The 23,387-nt window shown below is 41.7% G+C and overlaps 1 protein-coding gene and 1 pseudogene across 1 annotated transcript; both read right to left on the bottom strand.

The window, feature by feature from the left end:
* Positions 1-999: 999 nt before the first annotated feature.
* LOC106148892 lies at positions 1,000-1,945 on the bottom strand (annotated as a pseudogene).
* Positions 1,946-12,286: 10,341 nt separating this feature from the next.
* LOC102006267 (chromosome unknown open reading frame, human C9orf64) lies at positions 12,287-23,387 on the bottom strand (the record flags this gene model as incomplete). Its single annotated transcript, XM_013516079.1, is given in 4 exon segments — positions 12,287-12,652; positions 14,900-15,095; positions 22,594-22,853; positions 23,163-23,387. Coding segments are annotated over 4 exon segments (914 nt in total), but the record flags the coding sequence as incomplete, so codon positions are not given.

Below are 23,387 nucleotides of genomic sequence, written 5' to 3'. Positions count from 1 at the left end.
GTAAAATAATATTTCTGTTGTAGTCATATTACTTTAGTGATAAATTTCACTCCAAAAATACCAAATCAAAACCCTGTGGTTTCTAGCAGAGGAAGTTATTTTATACAAATTAATGTCTTTTACAAATATACTATTTCTTCTTTTATTTTTTTTTATTTTTTTTTCCTCTGGTACCGGGAACCGAACTCATTTTTCCGCTGAGCTAAATCCCCAGCCCCCCTATTTCTTCTTTTAAAATGAATGAGTTCCTCATGCACACAGGTCTCGTTTACAGCAGCACAGCAACTGTGTACATTGGAGGTGTCTTTGCTTTGTTTTGGGGTTGAGCCAAAGCCAGGTAGTCCCAACCCCTGAAAAGCTTCAACATTCTACCTTAAGAAGCCAGTAAGTCAGTAACTGACTTATGGTAAGTCAATAATTGACTTACTGTATTGACAGTATTGACTTACTATATTGACAGTATTGACTTACTGGTATTGGTATTTTTTCCAAGTACTTTTTAAAAAATGGAGCTGGGCATGGTGGTACATGCCTGTAACCCCAGCGCTCCGGAGGCTGAGGCAAGAGGATCATTGGAGAACAGCCTGTGGTACAATGTGAGCTCAAGGCCAGCCTGAATTGCTTAGTGAGACCCTGTCTCTTATTTTTAAAAAGTTACATTTCACATTGTTATGGTTGATACATTGTGTCAACTTGAGGAGTCTAGAGGCTTGGCTAAGAAACTCAGCAGTTCTATATCCTGAGCCTGTGCAAGAGGAGGGCACCAAGATGATGTGGGCTTTGGCAAATAGCCGATATGCAATATAAGGAGGGAAAAGAGGCTTGTTCCCCTCCTGTTTTGCTCTTGCTACTTTTGCTGTCTTGTGCTGCCTTAAAATGTTGCCCCGGTACCGTGCCTCCCTGGCCTTGGAGCCAGCTGATTATGGACTGAAATCTCCACAAACTGTGAGCTAAATAAACCTTAATTTTGGGCATTGGGTATTTTATCTCATTCCTTAATTTTGGGCATTGGGTATTTTGTCTCAGTGGTGAGAGAAGAGAAACTGAGACACACATAAATAACGAGACCCTCACAATTAGTCTTTTCAAGTCAGACTGACATCAGGTGATCCCTGTGACATAGAACCCCTGTATCTATATGTTTTGATGAAAATCACAGAGCCTGATTACAGCTTATCAAAAAATTCTACCTAAAATATATATTTTTAAAATAGCAAATAAATGTACTGTCAGATTGGAGAAATCTGGCGGACCTGGTGCTGTGTACCCACTGTCTTCATCATTTCTCTACAAATCCTGCCGCTGCCACCATTCTGCTGCCTCTTGCTGAAGCTGCCAACTCTTCAGTATCAGTATTTAATTTATATATCACCCAATCCATTGCCTCTCGGCCTTTATTAGCATTTGAAGATACCGTGCTTGCCCTCAGGCCTTCAAGGTAACTGCTGCGGCTGACTCCTTTCACTGTGATTGTGGCTTCCTGAGTCAAAATAGTCTTTCCTGGCTTCTAAGGATGTGGTTTGTATATATATAAGTCTCTCATCCACTGAAACCATATTTGTAAGTGAAATATTAGTCTATTTCAGTCGCATTGTTTTCTCTACAGGATCAACTGTAGAATGTTCTTGTACATATGTTTTGGTTCTTACTGCAGCAATAATAGACTTCGCAATGGAGGGCAGTCCCCACTCTGTACTGAGGCTGTGCTATGCAGCTTTCCAGAGGTATCTGCTTGTCTGTCCGGCACATCAACTCCAACCACACTCGGGTTCATAGGGTTTGGGTATTTCGAAGCTGTTGTAACAGTTTCCCAGGGGTGGCCAAATATGTGTTCCGAAGTCCAGATCTTCATGGTGCCAGCAGCCTGCTTGATGTTCAGGTGGTGCCTAGGGATAATGGGACACAGAGGTACATTGGCCCTGCCCCACACAATGGCCAGAAGAAGGAAAACCTGTCAAAAAATGAGAAGAGAGTTAATGACCATTGACCTTCACTATTAGCTCAAACATGAGGAGCAGGTCAGATTTCCACACTTCCTGTACCAGCACTGGAGTCTTCTTTTTTGAAGAGAAATCTCAATTCTTCCAGAGACTCACAGGAATAGCTCTCTCTTTTTAAAGGATGATCTCAGATATTGAACTTTTTGGAGGGATGTCTGAACCTTTTCTCTGGAGACTTTATATCTCTTCTGAACTAGACTATTGCAAGGGGACTGGCAAGGCTTCAGAAGAAAACTATGAGAGTCTAGAGGCCTTTAAGTGCCCTTCCTTGATTGGATACTGCTTTTGGTTAGGAAATCAGCTGGAATCTTTTAGTCTAATAACTACTGGCATAGCAGAATTTGCCCTACCAGGAATTCCATTCTACCATACAGCAGGATCCACTTGTTGTCTAATTTGGTCAGGAAGACCTGGTGCTGTCCCAACAAGTAAAATTTATTCTGGCCTTACCCACAATTTGAGAATTGCCCCCAACTGTACCAGTAAATCTCTTCCTAGCATGGGGGTAGTACACTTTGACAAAATCAGAAACTCATGGTTAAACATTTGGCCTCCAAAGTGACACTCAGGTAGCACATGCTTGTAATCCCAGCACTCAGGAGGCTGAGGCAGGAGGATCATTGAGAGTTGGAGACCAGCCTGGCCTACAAAGTGAGCTCAAGACCAGCCTGAACTGCATAGTGAGACCCTGTCTCAAAAAGGAAAAAAAAAAAAACAAAAAACAACAACAAAAAAAACAAAACCAAAGTGACACTCAGCACCACATCTGTCATGGGCAAGCACAGGATGTCATCAAGGAGATAAGTTAGGACAAAGAATTTTGCAGGTCCCAGGACATCTGATGACACCCAAAAATTTACACTGGACACTTCACAGACTTTGCCCACTGTTATGGTTTTTTTTTTTTTTTTTTTTTTTCCCCATTACTGGAAATTGAACTCACGACCTTGCGCTTGCCAGGCAGGCACTGTGCTGCTGAGCTAAATCCCCAGCCCCTATGGTTTGTGTCTTGATGTCCCCCCAAAGCCTCAAGCGGTCATGAAGGGTTTTTGGAGGTGGCTGAATCTAGAGTTTTTGGAGGTGGCTGAATCTAAGGCATTTTGGAGGTGGCTGAATCTAGAGTTTATGATTGATTCATGATCCAATGGTGGGATTATGGATGTAAGTGCTGCACCCACCCTGGGATGGGTAGCCTGCATACAATATAAGGGAGGGAAAGAGGTTTGCTCTCTCTCTCTCTCTCCCCTCCCTTTCTGCTCTTGTTGCTTTTGCTGTCTTTCACTGCCATAAACTGTTGCCCCTCACTATGCCACCCTGCCTTGGAGCCAGCTGAGTATGGACTAAAACTTCCACAAACTGTGAGCTAAATAAACCTTTCCTTCCTTAATTTTGGGCATTGGTTATTTTGTCCCAGCAATGAGAGAAAAGTAACTAAGACACCCGCTGAGATGCAAGACTGCCAGAGAACTTTGACCCCAAATGCTTATTAACATCTTCCCACCTAATGTCCCCTGCCTTCTTTTAATCCTATAAAAGGGACCCACTTGTCTTTGTTCCCTACAAATAGTCTTATCGCCCTCTGTCACCTGCACCGGGATATTAAACTGTATATCTTGTTGCTTTCATAAAAACCTGTTGAGTGGGGGCTGGGGATTTAGCTCAGAGGCAAAGTGCCTGCCTGGCAAGCACAAGGTCGTGAGTTCAGTTCCCGGTACCGGAGAAAAACAAAAACAAAAACAAAAAAAAACAAACAAAAAAAACCCTGTTGAGTAGTATCATTCCTTTGCTTGCCCCATGTTCCTTAGTTTCTTTTTTTCTCTTTAGAATTATTATTAATTATGCTTATGGGTACATTTTAGGTATACATAATGATCATATTCATTAGGGGGAATTTTGCACCCATTATTTCTTAAAGGGATAGTACAGAGGTTTTCCTTCCTGTAGGAAGAGAGGAAAAGGTTCCTCTCTCTGGTTTTCCATAAGCCTATATGGTATTTAAAATCAGAGGCATTGCTGGTATGGTCAATTATTTTAAAAAAGAAAAAATGAGATAGAGGAAAAAAAAGATGGGGCCAGGGATATAGTTCAGTGGCACAGTGCCAGCCTGTCAAGTGCAAGGTCCTGAGTTCGATTCCTGGTGTTCATAGGGCAAGAAAGACCCCACTTTCTTTTTAACTCCATATTAAGAGAAGTCACTTAAGTTCATTTAAGCTGTAGTTGACACCACTCTTCACCCCCTCCCCTTGCTTAGTTACCAACCCACTTAGAGCAGAGTCATAAAATGGGAACAGAACAAACAGGACAGATTGGGAAGTAGGCTAAATGTTAAACTACAATGCTCATCTGGAATCCAGCTGTCCGACAGCTTTGAGAAAAGGTAAATTTTGTGATAATTGTGTGACATTCTTGTAAGATTCCCAAAAAGGAGGTAATGGTTACTATGGAAACCTAAAAATGTACTTAAACTGAAGGTGAGACCCAGCTCAGCACAGACATCTTCTCTGACTCCTGGTTAGAGACTGTCCATCAGCCAGCTCAATAAGGCTTTGTTCATTCTTGCCTTTTCAGTTTTCTTGTGAGTGTCTTTCTCCTTGAACTCGCCATATCAGTACCAAAAAAAAAAAGATGGCAGTGACTGATGATGCATGCCCATGTAAAAGTTATTTAGTCATGCAACAAGACAAAATGGCAACTGGCCATGTGCTAAAGTAATGTGACAGCACTCCTGACCAAAACACAAACCAAGAAAAAGCCATTTGCCAACTAGGGTACTTGGAGTAAAAGTGAAGAGCAGGGGAGAAACTGGCTCTGCAGTGCAAGCTTGGGCCTAGTACAAGAGGAAAAGGCAAGAGAAAAGAACACCCTGGAGAAACCAGAGTGGGCTATTGTGAGGAAAAACCACCATAGCAAGCACTTCATGGCTGCCTCTTCTTTTATGCTGTCCAAATCTTGAGAAAACTTGAGAGGACTTCTGTAAGGAATGGCGAGAGTCAGGAACAGTAGAGACAGACAGGCTTGTGAAAAGGCAACATGGCATGGAATTTATCATGCCTGGGTACAGGCAGACAGAGGGCAAAAAGGCCATCTGTGGGGTACAGAGAAAAAGGGAGCATTTCTCTAAGGCTTCGACAAAGGGAGTCAAGTGCAGAGATCAGGTAAGGGACTTCAGGTGATGAGGTCAGGGCAAACATCTGTGGTCAAAGTTCTCCTGGGCCTCAGCAGTCAAAGTCCTCAGGGTATCCAGTGTAAATGCACAGATATTTCCAGATGGCCTGGTGCTTGGAAGATTCAGTGCTCTGTCTCATCTTTTCTTTATGATACCCTGTCTGGTGTTTGCCAAGGGCAGTAGCACCAGTGCTGAGCTGGGTTTCCTCTGAGAACAATGCTGCTGCTGACAACCAGGTTGGGTGCTGGGAAAGTTATGTCCAAGTTGAGCCTGAAAACTTCTATATCTGGGTTCTGAGAGCCAGTGCTAGGATCCCATGTCGCAGGCTGATGTCAGGTCTGGGCCATCCTATTGAGAATCTGCTTGGGTTCTTGGGAGGAGTCCTGGTACAGGATTTTTTGTTTTGCTTTTTGTTTTTTTGTTTTTTTCCAGTACCGGGAATCCAACTCACGACCTTGTGGTTGCCAGGCAGGCGCTGTGCCACTGAGCTAAATCCCCAGCCCCAAGGATTTTGGAAACTGTTCTGATCATGTGTTCTGGGATCTTGTAATTAATAGGTCACACCCACTTCCCCAGCCAGATTTCCCTGTCCTAATCTCCTATATCAGTAGCAGTCACTCCTTCCAGCTGCCCTGTCTCTCCCCTCCCTGGTAATTCCTCTTTCTGTGGATTTTCTATTCTGGGCACCTCATATGCACAGAATCATGTAGTATGTGAACTTTGGCACCTGGTTTCTTTTGGTTGACAGTTTTTTCTAGGGTCACTTATCTTGTAGCAACTATTTCATTTTTATGGCCGAATAATATTCCATTGTATGGCTTTTACCCATTTTGTTTACCTACCCATTCATTAGCTGATGGACACTTGAACTGTTTCCACTTTTGGGCCAGTCTGAATAATGCTGCTGTGAGCATTCATGTACAAGTATTTGTTTGAATATCTATTTTTAGTTCTCTTGAGTATATACTTGGGTTGCAATTGCTGGCCCTTATAGTAACTTTTTGTTACTGTTTTATTTTGTTTTGTTTTGCAACAGGATCACACTATATAGTCCAGGCTGACCTTGAACTCATCATCTACCTGCTTCAGCCTCCCAAATACTGGAATAACAGTTCTGGGGTTGGACCCAGGGGCTCTTACATGCTAAACAAGCAATCTACCACAGAGCTACACTCTCAACCTCCTAAAGTAATTAATTGTGTTCAACTTTTAAATACCTAGTCCTTCCCTTTAACAGCACAATTTAAACTCTTTAACAAGCATTTCTTGTCTCATGAAACTTCAGCATGAAGAAGAAAAACTACTCATTAATTTTTTTTTTTTTTTTGATATAGGGTCTTGCTATTTAGTTCAGACTGGCCTTCACTAACGATGTAGCCTAGACTGACCTCAAACTCACGGTGATCCTCCAGCCTCAGCCTCCTGAATGCTGGGATTACAGATGTATGCCACCATCCCCATGCTCATTAATTGTTTTTAATTTTAAAAATTCAGCTGGGTATGGTGGCTAAATTTATATTATAGCCCTTCCCCCAGTGGGGCTAAGAACCCTTGTGAATGTAGAGCAGCTGACAGCTGCGAGAGTGGCTGGGTAACTGGGCAGACACAGAGGCACCTGAGAATAAAGGCACGTTCAGACATTTCCTCAGTTCTGTGTCTCTTCCCGGGGCTGCCTGAATCTCAGGGCAACCTCCCAACTCTAAACTGACACCCCTTTTACTTGTCAAAGAAACTCATTTATCTGATAGAATTTCTCATACTAGACTTGGCTGGGTATATCTTTGTGTTTTCATTTAATTTGTTCCTTTATTTCCTACATTGCTTGTAAACTGGTTAGTTAGATCTAGATTCTTGATTAGATCCATGTTCAAACTTCTGGCAAGAATAATGCATAGATAGAGCTTTGTGCTTCCCATTGCAACACACCAGGAAGCAGGTAATGTCAGCACGGCCTGCTTTTAGTGAGGTTCAGATTATTTGTAAATTCTTGTCTTTTTCAGTCTAATCCATCCATCCATTAAGTCCTTCATCAGCATTTTACCTAATGGCTTTAACAGCCACTGATGTTCATTTTCCAAATCTATTATTTCATTACAGATTGCAAAGTGCTAATGTTCTAACAGCCCTTTTACATTCATTAGCTGGAAGTGTTCTATAAAGAAATTTTCCTCTATCAGATTATTCCAAAATTTAATTAGTATAAGAATTCCAGAATAAATGCTTATTTATAAATTTTGAAAGTAATGAGGGCCAGGGATATAGCTCAGTGGCACAAGCGCCTGTCTGGCAAGCACAAGGTCCTGAGTTCGAGTCTTAGTACCAAAAAAAAAGAAAGAAAGGCTTTGTTTCTGTTTGGGGATTCTGGCTGGGGATTTAGCTCAGTGGCACAGTGCCTGCCTGGCAAGCGCAACATCATGAGTTTGATTCCTGGTACCAGAAGAGAAACAAAAATAAAAACAAAGAAAAAAAAAAAGTAATGAATTGACCCTTACTCAAAATCAAACAGTAAGAGTTTTGGTTTGCTTTGTTTTGTTTTTGGAGTGGCCACATGTGATTATGAACTCATAGACTTTTATAGTTTTTACTTAATTTCCAAGTACTATTTTCCACTCTCAAAGTAAGAATTTCTAGGTTTTTCATTAAATACTAGTTTGAGCTATTGGTTTTTTTTTTTTTTTTCACTTTTATTCAGGCTTCTTAAGGTTTTGAGCCTTAATAATTGAATGCCACCTGCAATGCAAGTATACTGGGGGCTGGGGATTTAGCTCAGTGGCACAGCGCCTGCCTGGCAAGTGCAAGGTCATGAGTTCGATTCCCAGTACCGGGAAAAAAAAAAAATCCAAGTATACCGGTTAGTGATCTATACCATCCAACCTTGGTCTAGCCTTAGAATGGTGAAATGCAAATGAGGATGCAAAGGACAGTCACTAGGTTTTCCATTTCTAGGCAGATGGGTGAATTAGTTCTTTCCTGAAAACAACTCAGGAGGCAGCCTGTGTTTTCCCTACCTCTGCTTCAATACTGCCCAACTTCAAACAATCCCCACCTGCTGAAGAACACATGCAGATGTAGAAGACAAGGTTGTCTTCTGTTACCACCTTTTTCTTCAAAATCTGCCCCAGCTGTACTTGTAGGCTCGCCAATCACTTGGTTCTTTCTTTCCCAGGTCACAGTGGGGGACCTGGGACCCAAACCCTTTTCCTCAACCAAGCCCTGGAATTTCATGTGGGTTACTCTGTTCCCTAGAATCACCAGTTGTCAGTCATCTCTGCCAACAGAGCAAAAAGAAAAAGAAGTGTGGACTTTGTGTCTCAGTCCCTGGACCATAACTAGTCACAAGCACAATCGAGGTCAGCTCTCTCTTCCTGGGCTTACTTTGTTGATCATTAGTTCCATTTTCACTAAGTTAATTTCAGTCTTTTTTCTTTTTTTTTTTATTTTAAAAAAGTAGTTAAAAAAAAAAGAACAATAGCAAAATACAAATAAAACAAGGCAAGGACAGTAAAAATGATATGGGGTTGTAAGCCAAATGATAGGGATTAACAGTGGTTGTTATATTACATATTGTTATCTTCAATGAAATTGCTCCAATTACCAGATGTAAGAAGACTGATCAAATCATTAAAGAGAATAAGAAAATAATAATTTTTTTTTCTGGTACCGAGAACCGAACTCACGACCTTGTGCCTGCCAGGCAGGCGCTGTGCCGCTGAGCTAAATCCCCAGACTGAAAATAATAATTTAAAGGTCTTTTTTCTTTCACTTAAAACTAAAACACCCTTGAACCATGTGTGATGGCATATGCCTATAATCCCAGTACTCAGGGGCCAGGGATTTATCTCAGTGGCACAGGGCCTGCCTGACAAATGTGAGGTCCTGAGTTTGATTCCTAGCACCAAAAAAAAAAATCCCAGCACTCAAGGAGCGGAGGCAGGAGGATCACCAAGAGTTAGAGGCCAGCTTGGGCTACAAGGAGAGACCCTGAATCAAAAAAAAAAAAAAAAAAAAAGAAAAAAGAAAAAAGAAAACATAAAAACAAAAATTAAAAATATTCTTGCCAGGTGTGGTCACACATGCCTGTAATCCCAGCACTCAGAGGCCGAGGCAGGAGAATTGCTGTGAGTTCGAGACCAGCCTGGGCTACAAAGTGAGCTCAAGGCCAGTTTGAACTGCATAGTGAGACCCTGTCTCAAAAAGACAAAAAAACAAATAAATCCTTAACCCAAAGGGAGAGACAAAATCCTAAAGGAAAGGTATAGAAAAAAAGAGAAACTTAGATGAATGACAATGCCAAAAATACATAGTCAGCAAAATACTGTTTGGAGAATTTTTTATTCCCACATCTTGTACTCTAACTACTTTAAAAATAACAATACACAATGTATTAATTATTGTTATTCTATTGTTATGAAATGTTTACTTTTTTCCATAAAATAGCAAATATATAGAATATAAATAACTGCATCTGTACTGAATATGTACTGACTTTTATCCTTGTCATTATTCCCTAAGCAGTACAGTATAACAACTATTTACATAGCATTTGTACTGTTTAGGTATCATAAGTAATCTAGAGATAATTTATAGTATACCAGAGTATGTTGGTAGATTATATGCAAATATTATGCCATTTTATTTTATTATCATTTCTTTGGCACTGGGAATTGAACTCAGGACCTGGAGCTTGCCAGGCAGGCGCTTGTGCCGCTGAACTACATCCCAGGCCTCATGCCATTTTTTTTGTTTGTTGTTGTTTTTTGTTTTTTTCCACTACCGGGAATTGAACTCACGACCTCGCACTTGCCAGGCAGGCACTGTGCCGCTGAGCTAAATCCCCAGCGCCCCCATGCCATTTTATATAAATATCTGAATGCCCCTGGATTGTGGGTTTGCAGGGTGGGACAGTGTTATCGGCAGAGGAGGCCAGTGGGAGGAAACTCAGCATGTGTGTGAGGCAACTGCTTCTTTAGGGAATTCAGGCTTTACTTGTAACACCTTCCACTTGCTGAACGTCACACTCGGACAGAACATCACTGGAGAAACACGTTCTTTTCTCTCTTAAATATGAAGAACCCTTTTCCAGAAGCCTCCCAGCAGACCTCCCTCCCATCTCACAGCCAGAAGATTACTTATCATTTACCAAAGCAATCACAGGCGGAGGGAGGATTATCACGCAGTGTCATTCATATCAGACACACCTCTGAACTGGGCACGGACTGTGCTCCCTCGAGTCACATCTGGGACAGACACGAGGCCTTACCGCTGTGCAGGCTGAGCACTGCAGTGGCCAGGAGGTCCCTTTCACACCAGGTCAGCTGTGAGGACACGGACAATCTCCAGCAGATGGCAGTAACGTGCTTAGGGAAAGGCACCTTTCTCTAAATAACAGCGACAAGGATAGTCAAGGCTACCCTATTTATGGGTTCTACAGCCATGGATTCAGTCACTCACAAATCAAAAATATCCTGATCCAAACATTTTAAACATCATTATCTAAACAACAGAATATTACAACTATTTACACATTTTACACTACATTAGGTATAAGTAGTCTAGAAACAATCTCAAGTGTATAGGATAGTAGTAGCACACACCTATAATACCTATAATCCCAGCACTCAGGAGGCTGAGGCAGGAGGATCACTGAGTATGGGACCAACCTGGGCTACATGCTGAGTTCAAGACCAGCCTGAGCTACATAATGAGACCCTATCAAAAAAATAAAGTGTATGGGATGGGCTGGGGACAGAGTTCAGTAGTAGAATGGTGGAGTGCTACCATGTATAAGGCCCAGGGATTGATACCTGACACTACAAAAACAGTATTTTTAGAAAAACTTTATGGGCTAGGCTTGATGGCACATGCCTGTGACTGTAGCCCTCAGGAGGCTGAAGCAGAATCTCAAGTTCAAGGCCAAACTCGGTTACAATGTAGTTGAATTCAAAGACAGTCAGGAGGGGTGGTGCACACCTGTAATCCCAGCACTCAGGAGGGTGGGAGAGGACTGTCATGAATTCGAGGCCAGCACAGGCTACATATTGAGGCCATGTCTCAAAACAAACAAAGCCAGGGATTTAGCTCAGTAGCACAGCTCTTGCCTGGCAAGCATGAGGTCCTGAGTTCAATTTGCAGTACTAAAAAACATACAAGTGTATGGGTTACATGCAAATACTGTATCATTTTATATAAAGGACCTGAGTGTGTATGGATCTGGCTATTGGGGGATGAGACTGGGAAACCAGTCTTCCATGGATGTCAAGGAAAGGGGGCATACTCCAGATATACACAAAATTAAGATCCTCTTGGGAGGGGTGGAGATGGAAAATGAGTGCCTGGTAGGAACCAAAAGTTCCACACGTACAGAATAAATAACCTAATTTACAGTAAACCATTAATATGTGGTAAATTCTATTTTAAGGAAATAATCCACTCTCAGTTTAAGAAAAATTTCAAAGATCTTTATTTAATTCCAGTGTAGTGAGTCTGAAAATAAACACTAGGTAAACATATATCCTTAAATGAAAATCATTATATATGAAATCCACTATCATTATGAATAAAGTTTAAAATAAGGTATCAAGATTTATTTTTACAAGGGCTGGGCATGGTGGTGCACACCTATAATCCCAGCGCTTGGGAGGCTGAGGCAGGATCACTGAGAGTTCAAGGCCAGCCTGGGCTACATGGTGAGTTCAAGACCAGCTTGAATTGTAGTGAGACTTTGTCTCCAAAAAATGTAAAAAAAGATTTGTTTTTAGAAAAGGGAACAAGGGAGGGTGGAGGAGCAAGAATCGAAAAGTATAAAATGAGAAAAGAAGGCAAACATGGAAACACAGCTTTTGTAAATGGGGAAGGAAGGGGTGGAAGGAAGGGTAGGGGAATGGGGAAAATATCTAGTTATATCATATACACGTACAAATTCTCTATGATGAATGTAATCACTATGTATATCTAAAAAGTACCAATAAAAGAAGTTAGTATGTCAAAAAAAATGTTGTTTTGGAGACTGAAGATGGGTCTGTGTTGCCCATGCTAACCTGGAGACAGATCCTTCTGCCTCAGCTTCCCAAGTAGCTGGGTACACCACTGCACTTGGCTCAAGAAAAAATTTATAAAGTGGAACTGTATAATCAATTTTTTTATTCCTATAATTTCTATCCTCTTTTCTTAGTACCAAAGCCAAGTAGAATGAACGGTTCTATAATCTCATTGGTTTGCTCCCAACGCAGCAGTCTGGCTCAGTCTGAGCTGGGTCAGTAGTATATGCAGCGTGTGCGATGAAACGGAATCCCTTTCATGTCGTCCCTGTGGTCCCGGGCGTAGTCCCACAGGTAATAATCCAGGAGGATGGAGTTGATCTCACCATTAGGCTTTTCACTCTTTTTTTCAATAAGCTCCAGAAGACAATCCCGGATCAGCTCGACACACCACAGCGAGCACCCTCTGATTTCCACCTCTTGCTTATCCCCATATGACAGCATTTCTCCTGCAAGAGTTAAAAATGGAAGAAAAAATCATTCCTCAACCTAGGCATGAATGCAAAGCTACCTATGCATTTCACGTGAACAAGGGCCAAATCTGTCTCAATCTTCTGAGGACCTAGCCTAACACCCTGCATGTACTCCTCAATTAACCAGTAAACTGAGATGTAGCTTTTTCTAGGTGGTGTGGCACTAAGGAGCCTGAGGCAGGAGGATCATGTGTTTAGGACCACCCTGGGATACATAAACAATAAGAGGCCAGCCTGAGCTATATCACCAAGCCCTGTCTCAAAAAACCAAAGTAAGTTTAGCATGTTTCCATATTTCTCTACTTTTATAATTGCAGTCACTCTGATTTTTATGTGACTTGTTCTAATTTTCAAGTGTTAAAAACTGATGAAGAACCACTTTAAATCGGGTATGGTAGTGCATGCCTGTAATCTCTGCACTGAGGGGGCTGAGGCAGGAGGATCTCGAATTGGAGGCCAGCCTGGGCTACTTAGTGTATTCAAGTCTACCCTGGACTGTACCATGAGACTTTGCCTTAAAAAAAAAATGCTTCAAGACAGAAATGAGCAGTATATGGTTACATGGAAAATAACACCATACTGGGTATGGGGGCACTCACCTGTAATCCCAGCACTGAGGAAGTTGAGGCAGGAGGACTGCCATGAATCTGAGGCCAGCCTGAACTACATACACCATGAATGATAACTGTTGTCCCTTTTAAAGGTATCCAAGAATTAGCTACCAAAGACATGAGCATTGTGAAATAAAACAGCGTATTATTTTTCAAATGAGGGAACAGGACAAAATGGATTGCCCGTGGAAACTTAAAACCTGGTAAAATCAACCACAGGAATAATGATACCTTTATATTCTATATTATTATTTGGGAAGATATAAATCCATTTCACTACCAGGTGTGGTAGCACACACCTGTAATCCCAGCATGCTGGAGGCTGAGGCAGGAGGGTTGACGGTGAGTTAAAGGCCAGCCAGGGATACATAGTGAGTTCAGTGTGAAACCCTGACTCAAAAAAAAAAATCATTTCACCACAGAAAATTATTCAATAGCAAAACTACTTTCTTTTAAAAATAAAAATGTCACATAAAATCCTAGGACAAAAGAGAAATTAACATAAAAATAGTACATTTTTCTCATACAAAGAAATGGGTTTTTTTGGCCAGGCAGTGAACATCTCAGCACTCTGGATGGAGGCTGAGGCAGGACTGCCAAGAGTTTGGGGCTAGCCTAGACTACACAGAAGTTTAAGGTCAGCCTCAACTACACAGTGAGACCCTGTCTCAAAAAAGCCAAACAAAATGAAGTTATTTTTTTAAAAAAACAAGGTAAAACATTAAAAAAAATAATAAACAGGGTAATTTTCACAGAAACTTCTCAACCTAATTTACCTATTCATACACAGAATGAAGCTCCCTGTCTTGAATCAATAATCATTTCCATTACTGATGAGCAAGGGAGGGAAGGGAGTGACCTGTGAGAGAACCCAGTGGCCTCCAGGGAGCCCCCGACTCTCAAGGAAATCTACATGAGCAGTGTCCTCGCCCACCCTCTCATCTACAGCAGTGTTCTCCCTAGCTCTGTGAACACCCTTCCGTGTTACACCTGGATCACAAACTTTCAGGGAGCATGAACCTAGGATTCATTTTACTAGGCTCTGAAACTATGATGTTCAAATAGCACAACTATTACCAATGTCCAAATCCCACAGTAATAAGAAAAGCCACTTCCTACTGGGCACAGTGGTGCACGCCTGTAATCCCAGCTACTCTGGAGGCTGAGGAGCTCCAGGACAGCCTTCGTACATAGTGGGTTCATGACTAGCTTGGACTATACAGCAAGATCCTGTCTCAAAATAAAAAATAAAACAGGGTTGGTGTGTAGCTCACTGATAAAGCCCATGAAGCCCTGGGTTCAATCCTCAGTACTGGAAAAAAAATCCCAGTCATTTGCTCTGTATTTTACTTGCCCTTGCATTTTTCTTTTTTGATTTTTTTGAGACAGGGACTCACATGTATCCAGGCTGGCCTCAGGCTGGGGATTCTCCTGCCTCAGCATTCTAAGTGCTGGGAATGTAGGTGTGTGCCACCATGCCTGGTTTGATTACACTTTTGTCAATAAATGGTGCTCTTTTTTTTTTTTAAGCACATAGTTTTTTGTGAAAGAAACTAAATGCATTCACAACAATCACTGAGTAATAGAGACTGGCTCAGTTGAGGCTGCAGACCTCTGCAAAGCTTCTTCAGCAGCTCATCGGAGTACTTCAGGGCTCCGAGGTGGGCAAGGACCTGCGGCAGTCGGTAGTCGGCAAACATGGTGATGCTGGCGATGTCCGCGAAGCAGCCGTCCCCCTGGCCCTCCAGCACACTCCAGGTGTCCGCCACAAGGATCTGCGCTCGTTTGTAGAAAGAAACACTTTTCCCCTGATGAATGGAGAAAACATAAATGTTCCCTGGGTGTCTGAAAGGTTGCTGTACGCTTTTTAAAAGGCACAAGTTGAAAATATTTTTTCAAAGGTGGAATAATATTCCTCTGTTGGGAAGTATAGACCTTTCACAGTAAACAAAAGGATCTATCTAGTTAACATGTAATAATCTCTATCATTCCTATTTTACTTCCTGTTTTCTTCAATCACATAAAACATAATAAATTACATGACCCCGTTACTGTGCAATACTTTTTCAACAGTGTTATTTCATATGAATTCAAGGCCAACCAAGGCCACTCAGTGAGACCCCTGTCTCAAATAAAAATAAAAAGTGCTAGGGATGCAGCTCAGTGATACACATTGCTAGGTTCAATCTCCAGTTCCTCAAAAAAAAGGTATAGCTAGTGCACTTGATCCAAACCTACTCTTGCTAAACCAAAATTTCTTCTTCTTCTTTTTTTTTTTTTGGTACCAGGAATCAGGAATCGAACTCAGGACCTTGCACTTGCCAATCAGGCACTGTGGTGCTGAGCTATATTCCCAGCCCTAAACCAAAATTTCTTAAAGCCATCAACATTCAGAATTTTAGCTCAGTGTGGTGCCACACACCTGTAAGTCCAGCACTCAGGAGGCTAAGGCAGGATAGCAGTGAGTTCTAGGGCAGCCTGGGCTACCTAGGTGAGTTTGAGGCCAGCCTGAACTACACAGCAAGAGCCTATCTCCAGGAAAAAAAAAAAAAAAAAAGGAAAAGAAAACTTACTACAAAATTCAGAGCAAAATACACTAGGAACCAAATTTACATAACAAAATGAGTGCTAGCATCAAAGAAAATATACGAATTGTTGCATCACAACCACTGTTGCCATGGTAGCAGACTAACAATCACAGAGACTAAGTTATAATTCAGATAAAAGAATAAAAAGTTAAGATTCAAGTGAAAAATTTAAAAATTCAAACTATGAAACATTTTCTTAAAAAAAAAACAAAAATGAAAAACATTTTCTTTGTAAGCTACTTATGGTTCTGGTAATCAAATTGTTTGAAGTCATCAAATTCAGGGTCCCAGGGGTACGACTCAGTGGTACACCTGGGTTCCATTCCCAGCACCACAAACAATAAAAATGAGAAAAAAATTCTGGGTCTCTAAAATATTAACCAGCATCACTGAAAATACCAGTAAGTCCCCAAATAATTCCCTATATATTTTCTAATATTGCTTTGTGAAGAAAATATTTTCAAAATAATATCTTCATAAAATAATTGTCAGGCCAGGGATATAGGTCAGTGGCACAAGCACCTGCCTGGCAAGTGCAAAGTCCTGAGTTCGATTCCTGGCACCAAAAAGAAATTGTCCCTAGAAAATTCTATGACTGTGATTTAATTTACTTTTCCCTCTGGTACTGGGGATTGAACCAGGGCCTTTACTCTTCGCTACATCCCCAGACCTTTTTATTTTTTACGTTTTTCAGGACAAGGTCTCACAAAGTCTCTAAATTGTCCAAGCTGATCTTGAACTTGCAATCCTCCTGCCTCAGCCTCCCAGCATAGTGGGATTACAGGTATGTGCCACCATGCCCAGCTAATTTACTTTTCAAAATTTTTTTTTAAATTCTTCCTTACTGGTGTTTGTGTTTTGCTCTCTGAGACAGGATTCTCAATATGTAGTTCAGGTTGGCCTTGAGTTCACTGTGTAGCCCAGGCTGGCCTCAAACTCATAGTAACGCTCCTGCCTCAGCCTCCTGAGTGCTGGTATCACTAGATTGTGCCATCATGGCAGGCTCTATTTTTTTAAATATGTAAGTGATATACCAAAAACATAAAAATTGGACAAATTAGTGGGCTGGTACATGTATACATGCCAGGCCTGGTGGTACACGCCTGTAATCCCAGCACTCAGGAGGGTGAGGCAGGAATATCACTGCAAGTTCAAGACCAGCCTGGTCTACAAAGTGAGCTCAAGGCCAGCCTGAACTGCATAGCGAGATCCTGTCTCAAAAAGACAAAAAAAAAAAACATGTATACACTGCCTAATTTTTTTGGGAGGCGGGTCTTTTTTGAGACAGGGTCTCGCTATGCTTGCAACAATCCTCCTGCCTCACCCTCCCGAATGCTGGGATTACAGGCGTGTGCCACCATGCCCAGCTTACACTGGCTAATTTTTAAACAAATTTATCTTCCCAAACATTTATACTTTATGGTAAAAAATTTTCAAAGTTCTTTCTTGTACCTTTAGTCTTTTCACATCTCTTCCCATGAACTAGTTTTCTTGAAAAAGTCTTCAATAAATTTAAGGTTAAGGATTACAAATGCTTGACAGTAACATAAAATATTACCTGTAGAAATACAAAAAGCTCAACCAGGCTGGGTGTAGTGGTGCATACCTGTAACCCCAGCACTCGGGGGGCTGAGGCAGGATAGCCACAAGTTCCAGGCTAGCCTGGGCTACATAAGCAAGTTAAAGGTCAGCTAAACTACATAGTGAGACCCTATTTCAAAAACAAAAAACAAACAAAAAGTATCAAAAAGCTCATGTTTTTCAATTATGTTTAAAAGATGATGTATTACCCAAGCAAGTTCATTACTTAAGATTTTTACATAGTTACTATATACTCTGAATCAGTTACTTGAAGAGCAAAAACATAGTTCTTCTGCCAGGGACATAGCTCAGCAGCACAAGCACCTGCCGGCAAGCATAAAGTCCTGAGTTCAATTTCCAGTACCAAAAAAAAAAAATACTTCTTTTACCTATTCATCAAAATCTGCGTGCTTGTACTCCCAGCACTCTGCAAGGCCGAAGCAAGATTATAAATTCAAACCCATCCTGGGCAACTTGGCAATTAAGCAAGACTGTCTCAAATAAAAAGTAAAAGGGGCTGGGAATACAGCCTGGTGGTTGAGAACGTTTGCTTACCATGTATGAGACCCTGGGTTCAATCCGCAGGACATGGTAAAGAAAATAAACAATCAATGTTATGAAGGGTTGGGGGCTGGGGATTTAGCTCAGCGGCAAAAGCGCCTGCCTGGCAAGCGCAAGGTCGTGATTCGGTTCCCGGTACCGGAGAAAAACCCCCAAAAAAAAAAAAAAATGTTATGAAGGGTTGAGCTTTTTTATCATCTTTCTGGAGAACAGTTAGCGTTTTTCCATATTGGAAGCATGAAAATCTTGACCATGCTGTGACTCAGCAAATCCACCACAGGAATCCATAATAACAGATATGTCCAAAGATTGAAGTGTTGTGCAATAATACTGTTTATAACCAAGTGAAAATGAAAATAGGAAGACACACAACTCAATTTATAAAATAAGCTGTGTACAAACACAATTATGGATCAGTCTTAAAAATTAATCTAAATCCTGGTAAATTAAGTAGAAACTCTCAAAAAAAAAAAAAATCACTCTTTTCATGCACAAAAACAAAAACTCCCCCAAAAAGGCAAACAAACTACAGTACTTGGTATCCTGAATTCATTCCACCTTGAGACTAAATTATGTACTTTTTGAGAAATTCTTTTACCTTTTATTTTATTTTTTAAGAGTTCTTTATTTTAGAAGGATTTATAAACCTGAAGCACAGAACAAACCAGAGAAAAGATGTATTTGCTAATCTCACTATTCATTGAGCCTCCCTCTCTTCCTCCTCTCCTCCCTCCCCTCACCCCATCACATTAACTATAATCTCAGTCCTTCCTGTGCTACAATCATGTGCAAATCATTAAATACCAAAATCAGAGTCCATGGATCCTGAGCTATGGGACTGCTAGTTTGCTTTGTTTCACACACTGTTTATTACAGTTAGATGGCCTTAGTGATGGACCACAAAATTTGATCCCGAATTACCTGAAAAACAAGTCTGAAATGACATACTTTAAACACAACGATAAATCTCAGAGTAACCTTTGTGTTAGCAAGTAGAGCAGAATAAAAATCAACAGTAACCTGGAGACTGTTCTGGAAGCTACCTCTCAGCCTCTGCTGAGGGCAACACCTACCTGCCATAACTCATGTGGTTCAGGGCTGCTACTGGCACTGAGCCTGTCTACCTCTCTCTCTCCAGTCAGCTGAAGCAGCAAGATGCAAAATTCACTATCAGTAACCTTTGCTACTTCCTGGAGAGACTCTGTCCCCAGTGAGGGAAAAACAGCAACAGAAGCAAAGGCAAGAGGCTGAGCCCATCAGCACTAGAGTGCCTTGTCCAGGCTATCCACTCGCCCATCTGAAACTTTTTTGCTTCATTGCAAAGAAAGTTTGAGAACTCTGGAAGCTGAGGCATGAAAATTGTTGCAAGTTCAAGACCAGCCTGGGCTACAAAGTGAGCTGAAGGCCAGCCTGAACTGCATAGCCAGACCCTGTCTCAAAAAAAAAAAGAAAGAAAAGAAACTTTTGTGCTATTATCTGTTTGTTCATTCTTTGTGAGAGAATTTTTTTTTTTTTTTTTTTTTTTGTCTAGCACTTTCTGTAACTACTTTGAAGGCAATGACACATAGTGTCTTACCTATTGTTATTTTCTTATTACTGTGTTTTGTTATGAAATTTTATTTCTTCATAAAATAAAAAAAAAAAAAACCTTTTGCTTCAGCTTTTTCTAGGTGTGTGTCTGTGTTCTTGTAATTTACAAAAAAAAAATCTTAGCAGGGCACAGTGGTGCATACCTGTACTCCCAGCTACTTGGGAAACTAAGGCAGAATGATTAAAAGCTTGAGGCCATTCTGGGCAACTTAGGGAGTGTGGAGCACATTCTTTTACTCTTTCAATGTATTGTTTGACCTCAGGCCTGACCAAGCCATATGATCATTTGGTTCCGGAGGAAGTCTAGCAAAAGCACTTGTGGGAAGAAAATGATTGCAGAATCTGTGTCCCTGTGGAAAGCCCTGCCGACAGCACTAGATGCTTTGCTGAGATATGCCCGAAGGAATGATAACATGATGGCTAACTAAGTCTTATTTCTGTGGTAACTGAGTTGTATTATCCTTGCTAAACCTGTTGATATCCTCCCATTTGCCCAGCTGCTTCCTTTGTTCTTTCTCAGTAAAAGGTTACTGAAAATGGTAATTGGGGCTTCAGTCTGAGAGGCTTCAAATCCCCTGATCCCAGAATTATGCCTCTCTTGTTTCTCTTGCTTTTTTCATCTGTGGCACCTCGTTCTTGGAACCTGTCACTCTGGACAGAAATGGAATGTAGGCCAACAAGGGAGACTATATCTTGAAGTAAAATTTTTAGAAAGGTCTGGGTATGTTCCTCAGTGGTAGTATGCTTGCTTAGCATGTGAGAGCCCCTGGGTTGAACACCCCACAAAAACAAACAAAAGTACACTAACACACATAATTAGAAATCTTTCACATTACGGTAGAATCAAAAGCTAGCTAAAATCAACCATTTAACTTATCAGAATTGGTTCTAGACTACAAACATGGGACAATAATGCTTCTTCCCATCTTTAAGCTGGTGTGTGAATCAAGTTATAGTGTATGCACGAACACCATCGAATCAGAGAGTGTGACTTAAACAATATATTGATAATTTTAGTTGTTGAATTGTGGTTATAAAAGGAATAGCTTTAAATTTTTAACTTGATGTAAGTATTAACTTATACAGAAAAAAACATACAATAGATTTATATTATGACTTTCTGAAGTTGCTTATACTTCTGAGTCACAGCTAAAGTAACCAGGATTTCAAAAGAATTTTACAAAAAAAAAAATCAATGGCTGGGGATATAGCTCAGTGGCATAAGCACCTGCCTGGCAAGCATAAGTTCATGATTTCTGGTACAAAAAAAACAACCAAAAACAAAATCAAGATGCACACTGGGAAGGTAAATCAAACTGTTCATTTTAAAACTGCATCAAAGGCTGGGCGTGGTGGTGCATGCCTGTAATCCCAGCACTCGGGAGGCTGAGGCAGGAGGATCATTGCAAGTTCGAGACCAGCCTGGGCTACAAAGGGAGCTCAAGGCCAGCCTGAACTGCATAGTGAGACCCTGTCTCAAAAAGACAAAAAATAAATAAACAAAATTTTTGTACCATAAAACAAATAGTATTTTCAAAGTATGCTGTACAGGGAAAACACAGTGTATATACACTGAACTTTATCACATTTTGTATTAGAGAAAATTCAGATACGTTCTGGTTTTCATCCAATGATGCGAATTTTTTGAAGTACCTTATCTTCAAAGACAGCATTATGTGGAAGGTTCACTGTTTTTCAGGTATTGTAGAAGATGCCCCTCCAAGCCAGGATACTTCAGTCTGTTAGTTGCCCAGGTGGTAGTTCCTGTTTCAATTCCAGTTGCTCCCATCTCTTAGAAACGGCTGGTCACTGTGATGCATAGCTGGTCACTATGATGCACATTGTATAAACCAATCCCCAATTGACAGGCCGTTCTGCCTCTGTACTTCCTGCATACTTATCTCACATAAGCCCTAGACCAACAGAGATCAGGGCCTTATATTCTTGCAATGATCCCAATCAGTGCCTGTCAACATAAATAAATCTGCCTCAAATTCTGGATGTTGTTTTGGTGTTTCTGCTTGCTGCTGCAATATGAAACATTTTAAAAGGACAAGAAGCCAAGTGTGGTGTCACATGCCTGTTAGCCCAGTACTCAAGAGGTTGAGGCAGGAGCACTGCTGTAAATTCAAAGCCAGCCTGCACTATGTCGTGTAGTAGCCTGCCTCAAAAAAAAAAAAAAAAAAGAAATTATATATGTATGTAAAAAAGTAGAGGGCAAGGTGGCACATACATGTAATCTCAGCACTCTGGGAGGCTGGGACAAAAGGATTGCAAATTCAACCCTAACGTGGGCAACTTAAGTGACTTACAGTCTCAAAAATAAAAAAATCAAAATGGCTAGAGATGTATGTAGCTCAATGCAAAAGGCCCTGGGTTCAATCTCTAGTACCTCAAAAAAATAAAAAGACAAAAGAACAAAAGAAATAGGCTGACTAGTAAACATACATAAAAGAAATTTTGAAACAATTTCGTTACTGTTTCTTGTCCACGGTGAACAAATTTCAAATATAAGTTTTTCTCTCAAATGGTGTTCAGAAAGTGCTATGGCTTATATTCAATGCGCTCACAGTTGGGCTTTTAGGAGATGACTGGGTCATAGGTGTATGGTAACTGGATTAGTCCACGGATGGGTTCATAGTTGGATGTGATGTTGGGAGGTGAAGCCTGGCGGAAGAAGGCGGTCCCCGTGGGTGTGTCCTGGATAAACGACCCTCCTACCTCCTGCCCTGCCCTGCCCTGCCCTGCCCTGCCCTGGACGGTCTCTCTTCTGCACGCTCCTCCACCTGACTGCCTTGGCTTGGAGCCAGTGGACTATGGACTGCAACCGCTACAAGCTGTGATCTTAAATAAACCTTTCCTCCTTTAATTTGTGGACGTCAATTACTTTGTCTCAGCAACAAGAACGCAATTAAGATAGGAAGTAAAAGAATTAACTCTGAAAGAATTATTAAGACTTCTAAAATCTCCAACACAAGCCACTCACCTCAAACTCAGTCACATCTCTGTAAGAAGGAAAACTTTCAACAATCAGGTGCAGTAACTTCTGCGCGCTTTTTTCACTCTTTCGGACGCAGTTAAGGAAAGAGCCTCCAAACTTCTCCAACAGAATTCTCCCTGCCTCATTGAGAACACGATGCCTGTCTTCCATTAAAGGCATGGGGACGTCGGTGTCAGAACGAAATATGTGCCGAACCTGGTCCAGGGTCACGGTGGCATAGTAGGAAGCACTCGTTATTGGTATCCCTTGGAGAGAAAAGAAAAGTCGGGGGTACAATGTCATTCATTACACTTCATTAGACTCCTACGCTCATCACGTGCAATTCCTATGAAACCAAAGGAACGCTGCAGAAATGCGTGCGGGTGGATGAATAAGGATCCGAAGCAAGACTTCACGTCCTCCTCGCTCGCCTGGACGGACCCACTTCTAACTCCTGCCGTACTCCATCACCGACACTGACTGCGCCCAGGGTTCCCGGTCAGTCCCTCCGATCCTCATTAAAGGGGCATCCGTCCGCCCTACCCGCCCGTCCGCGGGGCCCCGGCGGCACCCACCTTCATCCAGGGCGCGGTTCACCGCGGCGCACAGTGCCCAGTACCCGCTGTAGGCTTTGCCCCCGTAGCTCACCAGGCACCTGCGCTCCTCCTGCTCGGCCCAGAAGGAGAAGTTGAGCGTGTCCACCACGAACACCCAGCCGAGCGCCGCCTCGTCGGACGCGCGGGGGTTCAGCTCGTGCAGCGCGCGCCAGCCGTCCACGCGCAGCGCCGGCCCCGAGGCCG

This window comes from Chinchilla lanigera, unplaced genomic scaffold (genome assembly GCF_000276665.1).
Source record: "Chinchilla lanigera isolate Chin_1 unplaced genomic scaffold, ChiLan1.0 scaffold00031, whole genome shotgun sequence".
NCBI lineage: Eukaryota > Metazoa > Chordata > Mammalia > Rodentia > Chinchillidae > Chinchilla > Chinchilla lanigera.
Note: the sequence above shows the minus strand (reverse complement) of the source record. Positions and strands in the feature narration are given on the sequence as shown.